The sequence below is a fragment of the Amblyomma maculatum genome, chromosome 11 (genome assembly GCF_055883805.1).
Source record: "Amblyomma maculatum isolate TAMU_Amacu chromosome 11, ASM5588380v1, whole genome shotgun sequence".
Classification (NCBI taxonomy): Eukaryota; Metazoa; Arthropoda; class Arachnida; order Ixodida; family Ixodidae; genus Amblyomma; species Amblyomma maculatum.
Window position 1 is genome coordinate 42,805,232 of NC_139354.1, and position 14,524 is coordinate 42,819,755.

General features: G+C 44.2%; 1 protein-coding gene across 1 annotated transcript; it reads left to right on the plus strand.

Moving 5' to 3' along the window:
- The first annotated feature begins 618 nt into the window (after positions 1-618).
- Positions 619-11,470, plus strand: LOC146173649 (uncharacterized). The gene is made up of 7 exons (XM_084585238.1): positions 619-664; positions 726-863; positions 1,720-1,827; positions 2,437-2,814; positions 4,925-5,562; positions 8,631-9,253; positions 11,020-11,470. Exons 1-7 carry the CDS (start codon positions 619-621, stop codon positions 11,468-11,470), a joined length of 2,382 nt encoding a protein of 793 aa, XP_084441364.1.
- Positions 11,471-14,524: the final 3,054 nt, after the last annotated feature.

Consider the following 14,524-nt stretch of genomic DNA (forward strand, 5'->3'; position numbering starts at 1 on the left):
TGTGGACACCGCAACCGCGCCGTAAGGGAAGGGAGGAAGGTGGGAGTGAAAGTGGAAAGAGAGAAAGAGAAGCCGTAGTGGAGGGCTACGGAGTAATTTCGACCACCTGGGGATCTTTAACGTGCGCTGACATCGCACAGCACACGACGCCTCTTCGTTTCGCCTCCATCGAAACGCCGCCACCGAGGTCGGGTTCGAACCCGGGTACACCAGCACAGTAGTCGGGCGTATTACCACTGCACCACCCCGGCAGGGCGAGAGATGCTGTTCCTTTCCTGTTAACCAATTGTAAACACACATTTTTCGTTCTATCACTAAGTTCAAGCCACAATTACGGCGTGGTTGAGGTGTACACGGAAAACGAGTGAGACAGTTACCGCGCCTTTCGCTTCCTATAAATCGATCAGTTTTTTTTAAAAAACCCACAATATTTTTCGGGTGTTGGCAAGTATACAGTGCGGTCGCATTAGGACGCCTACCATAGCTCTGTGTTCTCTCAGACTCATCATTATCCATCATTATTGCATATGGGGCATACATCATCACACAGCCGCGAAGAAGATGACAAAGAATGCTAATGTGGAGCGTGAGAACGCGCTGTGAAGAAGTAGTTACACAATGGCCTCTCGTTCAGAGATCTCTTCTGCTCCGGGATCCGATCATGGTACGTAGTAAAAAGGAAGAAATTAGTGCACCGGACCTTCCCTGTTTGCAATGTGTTCTAGAGCAGCTTTATCGCAATGCAAATGTAACTATTTCAGACGGGACGCAAGATACTGAAGTCTCTACTTTACCATCTCATGCTCCGGAGTCGCTGGCAACACAGCCTGACGAGAGGGACAGGACGGTTCCAGATGCTAGTAGTGAGTGCCCTTTCGACTCCGGCACTAAAATACTTTTCTCCACTTGCTCCAGTCAGCAATTTCTATGTGATGAAATATTTAGAGCCCATTCTTAGTGGCTGGCCCTAACGGCAATAAAGCGTAAGGTTCCGTTGCATGTGGCCATTTCTTTAAATCATAGGTTCAGCTCCTGTCTAGAACCGCTGTACTTAAGCGTAATAAATCGAAACTATAAAGTAGGTTTTTATTTGAAAAAAAAAAGTCTGGTATTCATGTTGTTACTTTGAATGAAGTGTGCTTACATGTTTCAGGCTAAGAAATAATTTTTCATATGAGTTTCGAAGAGAGTCCCTTATCGCCTTAGCCGGGTCCAGTTATTTTACGATAAATTACAGTAACACGTGCTATTACAATGAAACGCTATTTCGCCAAATGTCCACTGATTTCGCCATGCGCTAAGGGATTCATATTTAAAATTTCTCGATTATCACCAAAAAGCTTAACACCACATATCCACATTTTGAAAGTAAACTGAGCTCTATTATGCCACGACTACTCAAGCCAGCTAGCAATTTGTTGGACAGAAAAACATCTCAGTGTAGCAGTGAAAGGCTTGAATAAACTAAGAAAAAACAAATTACCCGTAATTGCCAAAACTTCTAACCTCGAAATCACTGCCGACTCCCATCAGTCTTACACATATTCTGTCTTCTGACTATACACGGTTCAGTGATTTGGATCAATACTGCAATGTAGCGCCGCCTCCTTTCATTTTGAAGGCAGTTATGTGAAAATTGATTTGCGCTCTCTTGCTCACTGGTGTGCTTTGCGAGCCCATTGCGGCCATTAACTGTGAGCTTTGTTTAAATCTGCTTAGCTCGATTGACCTCAGAAGAGCGAGTGGAAAACAATCAGCCCGACGTTGCAACGAAAGATGGCAAGGCTGTGGGCTCCTCCAACCAAGTATCCCCGTCTCCTCCGATTGGTGAGCGTCTCTTTCTGGCCTATAACAATTTAAGCTTGCGCTCATGATATCGTGCAATTTCGATATAAATGCATTTTCTCACATAGTGGCTATGAATGAAACTGATTAGAGGAAGATATAGCTAGAGCTTCTAGTGAGCGGTCACCTGCAAAATACGCAATACAATTTTGAAACAAAATAGATTCACCGCATTGGTTTCGAAAATTATTCTCCGTCAATATATTTACTTTCCTCGTGTAGGACTCTGTTTAAACCTTTTCCTTAGTAGTACTGTTTTCTGCAGTTGTAACCTAAGCGCCATAGAAGCAAAGTACCTCACATGTCATCAGTAGTGTTTAGCAAAATTATATTTTGGAACTAGCAGTTTATAGCATCTACTATTGGCTGAAAAGAGCGAAGATTTTGAAGGATATCTTACACTGCAACATTTGCTATCTTGTTGTAAACATTATTTTCTACAAGTCTAATACATCATTTTCAAAATCATGCAGCAGCCCTTAGGCGGACAGAAAAGAGACTCAAAACTGGAAGCACTGATATGTATTTATTCCGTTAACTTTCAAGAGGGGCTCAAAAGAGCAGCTGGGCCCTCTCTCATTCCTATCGCAGTACATGAAGGCCAGGAAGAGATGACTCCCTTCCAGCGCAAGGTGGTTAACGCGACACAGTGCCTCAGCCTTAGCGTCATCGCCTTCATTGTGATCGGCGTAGCGACGCTAGCGGTGATAAATCAGCGAGCCAGGCGGCGGACCGATGTCCTCAGCTGCAGCTCGGAGCAATGTGCGAGCGCGACGCGCTACCTTTCCGCCATCGTCGAGGAAGACATGGACCCTTGCGTGGACATCTACCGGCACGTGTGCGGAATGTGGACCATTCGCAGACAGGGAGTCGGCTTCGTGCCGGACGCCTTCAGCCTGTTCCTCCGGCGCTTTCGACGTCGACTACTACAGATGGATGACGGTGCTTTGGGCGAGAATATGACTCCAGGTGTGTGGCCTCTGCTAGTTGCGAACAGTATAGAGATGTGCTATAGACGCCACCCAGTCGGCAGCTAATCGTACAGGCTTCATATAGTTATTACATCCATCCTTTACTCCATGCCCCCCATTTTGTCCCGTAGACATGATGTCCGTGTTTCCCATGAAATGAGTTTATCATATGGAGAGGTCTGCTAAACGTTTGAAATGACGCACGACAAAGGATGAATACATCTGGAAAGCTTATATAAAGCACATCAGGTCTCCGAGCTTCTCAGAATGCTTCCGTCTGCGGTCAGATACTGTGCCTAAAGTAGTGGCATATATACACCCTTACAGCTCTATGACGACACTGCTACTCTTTGCTAATGGGAAAGCTTTACCATTTATGATTACCACATACGTGCATTCTACAGGCTTTTTTTTTTCTCGGTTGAAACTAGCGTTGAAGATATTTCCACGAAATTATACACCATTGAGAAAAATTGTCAGCACTTAAATTAGTTTCGTACTTTTCTAAACATGGAGTCTGAGTCCTCTCATCAGATGCCAAGACTGCTTCGGTGCACATTTTGTGTGAACAGAGGATAGCCAATGGTCCTTAAACGGTAACCAACTGTATTTACAGCGGAGGAAAGCATAGCAGAGGGTGGCAGACAGTTAGTTGGGCGGATGAGGTTAAGTTTGTACGGTGAAGTGGATGCAAAATTAGCACTGGGCCGGGTCAGTTGACGGAGTATGAGAGATGCTTTCGGCTTGTGGTGTGTATAGTCCGGCTGATTATGATGATGGTGTGTTTTGGGTATTTTGACTAGAGAACAGGAAGAAACGGGACAGGAAGATGTTTGAATTTGCATGTCCAGCTCTGTCGCTAAAGCTCGAGGGCACAGGAATAATACCTGGATTTAAAATGGGGTAATAATGTTTGCATTGAAAAACTCGCAGTTGTGCATATGTCTGTTCTCTGCAGCAAGCTTCAACACCCGTTTTCGTAGCTTCCTGTGTTCTTACTGTAAATCCCCTTTAGTTCGGCGAGCTTTAGGACACGGAGCATATACAGCTAGTTCAATCGAAAAGCCATCGGCGCAGTAGTATTCGTGACCGCGTTTCAAAAATATTTGTGCGGAAAAATCCTGATTGATATAGCGGTTTATGACGTCCGCATCACATGACCTCGTTTGGCAATTTCGAACACTCCGAATCAAAAATAAAACTAAATACCGAATTTGAGAAGGGCCCACATAAATCCTAAAATAGACGAGGAGACTCATTCTTTTGTTTAAACATTTCAGAAATTTGAAATATTTTAAAGAAATACATTTTTCGTCATTCAGGTCAAAACACAAGGTCCGCTGCATTCCTAACGGGCAAGCAACGTATAGGTCAAGAAGAATCCTTGGTAAAAAGTGGGTTAGAGGGGTACCTAATGAGCGCATTGTGATGCGTATGACTTACGTGTGTTTGGGTTGTGTACTGTCACAGCAATGGTAATTTTTAAACTGAAATGATTTAAAAAAGAGAAAATTTTTAAAAAATCCCGCTGAGGAGGTGCTAAAGGCGCTGCGTATCTAGTCTTGAGATGAAGTTTAAGCCTCCCGCTAACATTTTTCTTTCTGTTTCATGATATATCGCAAGCACACTTGGTAAGCCGCCTTTATCACAAGGTCGCTCTGCGCATGCGCGCTACTCCCCTGGTTAAAAACAAACCACCAACCCCAGCGGCGCGTGCGCAATTATTGGCCTCCACGATCGGCGCAGCCGGAACTGATCTCGGAGGCCATGTGCAGGTATATTTGTGACAGACGTATGCGACAGATGGCGGTAGCTGTCGAGAACCCAGACCGCCATTTCGCTGGAAGCTACGTTTCCCAAGGACTTTTTGAACCAGTATCAGACTAATTTTCAACCATTCCCAAAAGGCACCACATTTTGTGAAAAAGACGGATTGTGCTGCTGTTCCATGTTTATTTGACTTTTATGTATTCACTGCTAATCTCTTGATTAATAGTCGCATGTGCATACATCAAAAGTTTTAACTAAGATTTCTAAAACTACAATACATGCTGCCTACGGCAGGAGAGTTGTATCTCACTGAAGGAAGTCTTCCTCTCTTTGGACAGTCATTGAAATCGGGAGGCTGCTGTTAGAAGATTGCTTCGCCTACATGAACACGACCGACCAATTGCTTCTACATGATATCCCCACACTGATGGAGATGCTCAATGTGACATCTCTTCTGGAAAGTCGTACGTCCAGCAGTGCACTTGTGCACGCCATTGGCATCTCCTTCACCTCCGGCCTCCACAGCGCGATAGTCATCGAACGCAGAAAAATTGACAAAGGTCCGTACCTCCATCTTCTCAACGCCCCATCTATACGCCAAGAACTGCGAGCGGAGCCGACGGATAAGTACGTCGAACCTTACATCGAAGACGTCGTCCAACATGTCCTCTCTACCAGAGAGGCCACGGCCATCGCTCGAGACGTTTTGGACATGGACAGTGAGGTTGAAGCCGTTGCTGAATTGGACGTGCGACACCAATGGCTCACGTATGGCGAGATCACAGAGCATGCTGGATTCCCGAAGGACGTGTGGAGAAATGTTTTCCTGCGTTTCGGCGAATCGGGTCTCACAGTGGCAGATAGTGGAGTCGTCCTCTTCACCGGCTGCGAGCAGACCCAAAGTCTTTTCCAGAACCTCACCTTTGCTCCCGTTCGCACAACAGTGTGGTACCTGACCATCACCCTTCTTGCACAGGTACGAAGTGGCAATATATATATGTGCAGCGGCGCGGGATTCTACAGGGTTGTCATACCTTTTGGCGTCCTTGTTCGGAAATGACCTCAAGTGTTTCAGGTAATTTAACCACACCTGAATTGCCTGTAGTGAGAGCTAATATCTTCCGGAAGGGCGAGGCTAGCAATTTTTTAAGTGAAATATGGAGTCTAAAATTCTAAAGCGTTCTGTTTTTCTGCTTGTTTCGCGTGAAACTTTATATAGCATTGTAGAACTTTTAAATGGTTCATCGTTCCCAATAGCCTGAGTCGCTTTGCCACGTTAAGAGCTATAAAGCGTTGAAGGGAGAAAATTGTTCCATCAGTGAGAAGTTTGCTCGTACCAGCTTCCTCAACCAGATTTACATATTTCTTTCTAATACTGCATGCCATGTATTGTTCAAGTAGACCCCACCAGGGTGGCGCAGTGGTTACGGCGCTCGACTGCTGTTCCCAAGGACGCGGGATCGAATCCCAGCCTTGGCGGCCGCTTTTCGGCGGAGGCGAAATGCAAGGCACCCGTGTGCTGTGCGATGTCAGTGCCTGTTAAAGAACCCTTGGTGGTCGAATTTCCCGGAGCCCTCAGTACGGCGTCTCATAGCCTGAGTCGCGTTGGGACATTAAACCCCACAAACCAAACCTATTGTTCAAGTAGGAACGGCATAGTAACATAAATAACGGGAAAATAGAAGGGGATGTCAAGAAATTATTAGCTGCACTTTGCAACGCGGAATTCGAAGCTTACAGTTAGAGCTCGACCTTTCCATCAATCTCCCCAAATTGCTTCGCATTTCCGCTGTTTATATTGATATAACATCGAATAAAAGCATTCCATTGGGAACAGTTGTTTTGAAACAATAATCAGTTAACTAAATGAAGTTATTTACAACGGGAAAACACCGCATCAATTTAGCACTAATATGCACCAACAGCCATGTGAGTGAAAATTGTGCATTGCTTGAAATGAAGATTTAGGGTCAATCATTCCATCTAGAACCTACCACGTGTGATGCTGGGTCATCTAAGGTATAATTAAAAAAGCCATTCAGTTTGGGTTTGTCAAGAATACAGATCTCCCAAAATCATTCGGGTGAGAAAAACAAGTGACCGGTTTAGAAACTGAAGGAATATTTGCCTTTTTGCTAAGCTACTCATCGGAAACATTGCTGTGAAAATTGGAGTGCTTGCTAAATTGCGAAGTTCATGTATATTAACATCTACTTGCGTTACATTACAATGCCCTTATAAGCGTGGAAGAGATTTCATTTCACCATTTTTGGCTTTTATATTCTATTGTCTAAAATATATATAGAATTTGTCATTTCAAGACTGAGTTTTTCAGTCTATGCAAACAATTGACCGTCGCTTACAAAATACTGTGCGCTCTGCCTAGTATTTTTATTTTTAGTAAACCATGTTGCAAATGCACCAAATTGGATGCACAAAAGCATCAACGAAAAGAAATCACTATCACAGCATTTTACAGATAACAGTACAGGGCTACAAATACAAATACCGCATGGAAAGAATCAGAATACGAAAACTCTGATAAGGCCATAGAGCGTTATGGCGGAAGTTTTCTAGTTGTAGGAGTAATATAGAGTGCAGCTAAGTGTCTAATGCTTCAGTTCCTGAAATATTGTTTTTATATGCTTGTGTCGAGCACCAAAACTCATCTTCAGGGCTTTTTAAGAGAGGCGAGAATAGTTTCAGTAAAACAATTTTTTATGAAGTTATTATTTTCCGTTTATCCAAATAGCCCAAATTCTTGCAGTAAACCTCAGGTTTCCGAGCGTGGCACTTCCAGTGTTCAAGATAGAGTGACTTTATATATTCATGCAAAAATCACTGTATAATGTACTCAAAGTTGAGAACAACAGGTAGTGTCGCGTGAATTGGAACAGACTGCTCTGCACTGAAAGTTACTTTGTGAAAACATCAGAGAGTGAAGGAGGTCATTGCCTGAGTATTTTACCACGCAAGGTTAAAAAAAAAAGCACTCACAATGTAAATATTGTTCACATAAGCCACCCGAAACTGCATGCTATCTGTGTAATAGGAAGCTGACACCATCGAAGGATGATTTTGGGGGTTACGTACCTTTACACAAATGTCTACCAGCACTGATATGTACAACAGATGTCGTATATTGAAATCGAATTTGTCAAGAGGTTTAAGTTATTCGAACGTGAAATATAATGATTGACATTGGCTGGTGAACCGTGTTATCTAAACAGTGGAAGTTATCCAGTAACATCAATTCAAAGATGCATGAAATGATGATGACGAAACCAATTTATTTCGCTGATAGTGTTTCCTATCTACCTTTAACAGTGCTTGTGCGGGCAGCGGGAGCATATTTCAAGGGCTTTGTTTCTGTCATTTTGCCTTAGAATATACAAATTGAGGCTAATTGCAATAATCATTAGGTTGGTTTACGGGTTTAACGTTCCAAAGCGAATGAGACTGTGAGAGGCCCTACATAATGCCGCTCGCGACGCTGTGGTTGATGCGATAAGTAAATAAGATATAGTAAATGGTGGACGGCTCTGGTAAATTCTACCACCTGGGGTTTATTTAAGTGCACTTAACGTCACAGCACACGCGCGCCTTGCTTTTCACCTCCATAGGAAAGTAGCCGTATTCGATTCCGCATTCTTGGTGTGGAAGTCGAGTGCCTTACAGACTGCAGCACTACGATGAGGCGCTAACTTCAACAACGAACTTTGACCCCCCCCTCCCCCCTCTTGCAAGAACGGTTAGTCCTCAGGCGGCTACCACAACAGATGTCTGATTGCGGCTAGTAATAAAATTTTAAGGCTGTTTAATAAATGATAAGAACCAGAAGAAGTAAACCAATGATTATTTTCATCTTTACGGTTTTTATTAGTAGTCTGGGGAAGCCGCCAATTCACGGCTATGCTGTAGGTTGCGGAGCTCTTTAGGCCGCTGGCTGTAAGGGGGTGTTCAGTTGAAGTGAATTAATGGTGAAGGCTTTGAGACATGTCAATGATACATAACCTGCAGCTCCACCATTTACCTCTTGTGCAGGTTCTCCGCTACGACTTCGCCAGACGTTTCCACTCAGCCCACAGCCGCGAGACGTCGTACTTGTGTTTCGACGCCGCGAACCGCGCCCTCCATCTTCACTGGCACATCGTACTGCGTGAGGTGGCCGTTGGCAACATGCACGATGGCATCAGCGAGCTGAAGTCCATGTTCCATCAGATCCACCAGGTGGTCGTACCAAACTGGCTGGACGAAAAAACAGCTGCGCTAGCACGACAGAAAATTAACGGCACGTCCTTAGAAAGTTTGGCGCCATCCGGTTACGCAGCCAGCAGGAATGTGGACACAACGTATCTACGCCGCGCTTTAGTCTATATTACGGGAACAAACCGCCATTTTATTGGCAGTTACGTCACATTGCGCATGGAGGCGCAGAAGGAAGCCATGCTGCGGGAGTCTCCGGACGCGGTGATCGCCCGCGTGTCTTCTCTGTGGGCACACAAGTGGCCCGTCTACGATATCCTCTTCGACAAGGTCTTCTTTCCGGCAGTGTACCTTACCAGCCCGTTACTCTACAATGGTCACAAAGCAGCACCCTTTCTCTACGGCACAGTTGGAGCAGCGCTGGCCAAGGCTTTGACCGATGCCCTCGGTCCTTATGCAAGGTAAGTTTGACTGTGTACTGCGCAGTCGGTTGTGGGTTCCTGAAAATGTCTTGAGGGTTCATTTCAGGTTCCAATTCAGCTGAGTTAACAATGATATTTCTAATATTTTCTAATTAATGGGGGGAAAGAATCTTAGTAGGATATATGAAGGTATCTATGTATGAGAAACACCAATTGAATAGAGATCGAGCCATACTATTTGAAGGCAACCATGGTGGAAACTGCGGCCAAAGTTGAACTACCGAAACAACAGTGTCACTGAGCATTGGAGCATTGGAGAAAAAATACGAAACGTTTTCTTTCTCTCCCTCATTTTGAGCCAGGAATGGTGATGAATTATATGCATTACCTTTTGAAATATTGTCTACGAGCAGAACAAAATCCATTTAAGAGTAGCCTCATTACTTTTCTTTTTAGGAGCTTCTCAGATGCGCCCGCGAAAGTTGTATAACTTGAATGTCGCGCATGGAGTCAGCCGCGCCGATGCCAATCTAGTTCAATTGAAAACTATCTTGGTCGCCATCATCACGTCCACCCAATAGCTTGGCATCTCTGACTTCCGTGTAAAGCATGGCTTATTTTGCCTCCTCATTTATTAAAGTAAGGGAGATAGCTAAATGCAAATGAGCGAAAAATTTACAGGTAATGTCCTCTACGACGGATTTGGCACAGTGACGTGCGTGAAGAAGCCTCCTACCTTTTCTGCGTTATCTTGACTGCAGAGCTGCATGTAGTTAGCGAATATACACTACCTTCTTGCAATGCGTAAAACGTTTCCTGAATCATGCCTGGTCTCCATCGGAGCTAACAAATGGCTGCATGTGAAAAAGTTTAGTGGGCAAAAGAGATTAGCTTTTACGCTGCAGAGCTAACGTTTAAACTAAGACTTAAGTCCATAACTGGACGCCTCGATACTCCCACTATTTTTCAAGATGCAACCGACAGCATTTTTGCTTCTACCCAAACAATCTCGTTCAAGGCGTGGTAACTTTGCTCTAGATTCTTATCTTCAGTGCGGCAGGAAGCCAGAAGCAAGCTTTAGTATAACTCTTACTCCACTCTAATTTTCAGTCGAAGCATTCTTTTTGTGCAGTTCTAGCTGCTGGGCTAGGTATATTATCACTGCTTTTCAGTGAAAGATTAAGGCGAATATGGGGGCTTTAAAGGTCTTTTCTTCTTTTGGCGTAAAGTATTACATGAATCCCCCTCCGACGGATTCAGAACGCAGACCATGTGCATGCAGCTACATGACTATCATGTGATTGGTCATTCTATAGATATGACTGTGCGCCCATTGCCATCATAAATGTGGCGTAGGTTGCCACATAATCTGCTGGGCCTGTTTTTGAATGTAGGCCTTCAAGCAAAAACGATCAAAATATTATTATTTTACCTAATTAGTACAAATTTTGGAGCGATATTTCAGTGACTCGAGAGTCACCGCGGACGTTCGACATAGAATGACCCAAATAATTATAAAAAAAAAAGGTTATCATTTCTATGCAAAGGATTAGGGTAACTGCTATAGTTTATAACTTTTAGCGCATCACGCAATAGCACGTAAAAAGTTTGCTCTTGTCTTTGTAGCAGGGAGCCAGGTAAGTAGTGAAAGGGACTGGGAGCTCTTGAGAGCCAGCCATATACGTATTCTCGTTCGATTTCTGGAAATGTAATTAAAAAAATAATACAAAGGGAAGCAGTCAACGAAACTTTCTGAAGATCGCGGTAAGAGGCCAAGTATTTTTACGCGAGGCGCTTTTATGCAGGTTAAACGCGACCACTCCACACACCTCACACGAAACCTGGTGGTCTAGCGGCACAGTGTTGGACGCCCTGGTTCGGCTGGGTTGCCTGCGTACCCGCGCCGACGAGGACGTGCTCCGCAATCCTGACCGGGAAGTCCTGCCAAGAACATCGGAGGCGTTTAAGAGCAGCGCTTTCGGGTGGATTCGTGCGGCTCGAGTCGCCCACGATGCCATGAAGGCCGCCTACTACGACGACCGCAGCAGACTGGCGCGCGACGTGTACTGGCCCAGGGCGCAAAGGCAGTTCTTCAAGCGCTTCTGCCTGCTGTCTTGCGGAACGGAGCGCCAGGACCCTCTGAGGCCCAGTGAGCGTTGCTCATGGCCCCTTCTCAGCATGCCGGAATTCGCGGCTGTGTTCGGATGCCGCAACGAATCATACAAGATGTTGCAGGACATGTGCTATCCTTTTTGACTGGTGGTGCGCGTCGTCCGCTCAGTTTACTTACCTCTAACTGTTCTTGCCTGCAAAGGAGGACTCCATCTGCTTCCTCAAGTGCGTTTCCTCTGTTGATTACAAGGCACTTTGAAAAAAAAAAAAGATATAGAGATTAAAATATTTGACACTGCCTTCATGTGCTGCCTATGATGCAATTGTCTGTCGCGAAAATAGACGGAAGTGTGAAGAATAGTTCCCCAGTTCTGCTTTCGGTCTTTTCAATTCGCAGCACTCGATTCGAAGGAAAAACAGGCTGCACCCAAATTTGAGCCTTACACACGTACGTGATCACCACATTTCCCATATTTGGCACAATGGGATCATTGTTGTATCCCGGAGGTCACTGGCTTCGCTGTTCAATAATTTATTTTAGTTTTGCTTTAGTTTTAATAGAAAATAATTCCAGCAGGCAATCGTACATCTTCAAAACTAAAAATGTGGTTTCCTTTGTGCGAGAGAACTTTACCATGAATTCTTAACTAACAATGAAGTTTCAACAAAAGCTTAATAGCTTTCTTTCGTAGCCGTATGGAGGCGCTTATGTGAATGTTAATGAGTAGTCTACTTCTAATTACAAATATACACATTCATGGATTCCCCGAAACATTGAGCCAAAGTAAGTAACCCTTTCCTCATAATTGTTATTTCTCGGGTTGACACGGGTTTACGTTGAAAGGAACTACACTACTAATATATAACTTTTTTTTATTGCATCGCACAAGCATTACGAAGTATGCGTCTCCTGAATGCTATCAAGGAAGTATACAAAATTACTATGACAAAAAGGTGCTGAGACAGCTTGCCCTGCCTACCTGAAACTATGGAAGCATTTTCAAGACCTTTGCTATTTTTATGCATAAAAGAAAGTAATCGTAAAGGGTAATCTTTACGCGCCACGGTAGTTTTTGCTCATCTTGTTCTTACTTTTAAATCTTTTTGTGAAAGTACTCTAGGCTCATTTTAATATCTGAATCCGTAAAAAGCACCAGAACCGTCATAGCTGCTGATGCTTTCGTGAGTTAAGCTCTCTATTCCTCACGTTGCCTTGGGCGTGTTTGGGTCTTGACTGGAGCAGTTGAAGTCGTCGGGCGTTGTACTCAAATCTCATTCTCCGCATACAACAGCATTAACTGTATTCTTTATTATAGCGCTAAAATCCCCATAACGAGGATTTCGTTAAAATAGAACACCTAGAAGCTTTCGTGACGTTTCGTTCTGAGAAAGCTCGGACGCTTTGAGAAAGAGAAAAAAAAGAGCGAAATAAAGCCATCACTCTGCTGTATAGAATTTAATAACGCAATGTTCCTAAGGGCGTATTACACTGCATTAAAAAAATCTTCCCCTTGTAAACAAAAACGAAAATTGGGGACGCTCAATCATTGCCGTTAAGCATGATGCGGCAGCTTCAAGGACTCCATCTGTGGTTCACATTATCGCCTGTATTACTGCAGATATGGTCATTTTAATACAACTGTAAGCTATTGCGTTGTGTAAACTGGTGGTACATAGAGAACCTTAACTGCCCGGGCGGACGTCAGGAATCCGACATGCAGCGCCGCCTAGTCTTAAAACGAGCAAGCTCATAGTAGGACGAAGCACTCGAGTCGCCGGGGATTGGCCGCGCTGGTCGGCGGAATGCAAGCTTTCTTTTTTAGGCATAGTGTTTATACCCTAGCTTAAGTGTTCTAAAGAGCTAGTTTATAAAAATTGTCTTGTAAGCCAATTTTTATCTAACCGCCTGGGCTTCCTGCCGTTTGGCTACGTACCACGCTGTAGCCGCGTTACGCAAACTATATAGGCGTAGGTTAGAAAGTGCAACTGTGGTCAAGGTTCCTTTTATTCCTGTGGAATACTTGCAAAGCGCCGTGCCTGTACAGAACTTTGCAAGCGTCCCACAGGAATAAAAGAAAACTCGACGTGCCTGCACAGCAAGTTACTTGTACTCTTTCGGGCAAATAAGTTTTAGCTGCGATGAAGCATTGTTACTGGAGGCGGAATATCCCACAAAAGTGAAACGATCGTCCAGCGCGATGTATTCAGATGAATTTACTCGTACTGAGCAGTATGTGGAAATTATGGAGTGTAGACCTTAGCCTAGAGATTATCGATAGATTGTCTAAAGACAGAAGAAATCGGTCTACATAATGACAATAGGCCTTATAAAAAATCTATAGAAGTTCTCTAAACCATATATAAGGGGCTTGTACTGAATGCAGTGGACATGTGCAAAACATATCTACTGCGCTTTTGAGGCGCTAGAATGACTCAAGCACTTCATCGGGAAAAACATTCTTCTCTAGAAATGTTCCTCATGCGTCCCAGTATATAACTCACTGTTCTCAGGTATGAAAATTTTTTAGGATATCTTGAGGGAAACAAAAGGCTGTCATCGCGTGTCGACATTTGTTGGTATATGTTTGTGCACGGCTGCCATTTCATGGTAGCAAAAAGGCTCGCTGTTTGGGATGCTTCTGAAAATCTTTTGGTAGCCCTCTAAGCAATCAAATATCCTCTGACGTCTTGTTGATAAACGACGCGCAAATTCGGTGAGGTGGAATGGTAGAAAGTAGAGCATGGTCCTCAGCATGCGTTCTGCAAAAGTCACGAATGACCAGCATCGATGGATAGCATTCCAAACAGCGCCAATGAATGCAAAAAGAACAAGTGCAAACTTGTAAAAGACATCCTTTATGCATTTTTTCTTGCAAATGATTAAATCTGCCCAGGCATCATTTTAATGGAACGCGGTGGGTAAACTGACTGCCGCCACTTTGAGAGCGCCATAGCGCCATGTATAGGCGTCTCAGGGCAACAAAGGCTCTGGTCTGCGAAGCAGGTCGAGCGGCTTCGGGCATACATAACGCTTGCACTTTTAGGCAGTTTTTTTTAAGTTTTCCCGGCTGGCTGCTCATAAAATCGTCAAAAGAAAATTTCAGCATCATGAGAAGACTTCCGCACATTTCGCAATGGCAGGAAAAAGCACGTCGTCCACAAGTGAAGCGAATGGCTTGGTTATGTGCATGGTGCGTT

Excerpts from the sequence above, each read along its gene's own strand:
- LOC146173649 (XM_084585238.1), top strand. The coding sequence starts at position 619 with ATGGCCTCTCGTTCAGAGATCTCTTCTGCTCCGGGATCCGATCATG. Across the intron at positions 665-725 it reads TGCTCCGGGATCCGATCATG|AGCAGCTTTATCGCAATGCA; the intron begins GTACGTAGTAAA and ends AATGTGTTCTAG. Across the intron at positions 2,815-4,924 it reads GGGCGAGAATATGACTCCAG|TCATTGAAATCGGGAGGCTG; the intron begins GTGTGTGGCCTC and ends CTCTTTGGACAG.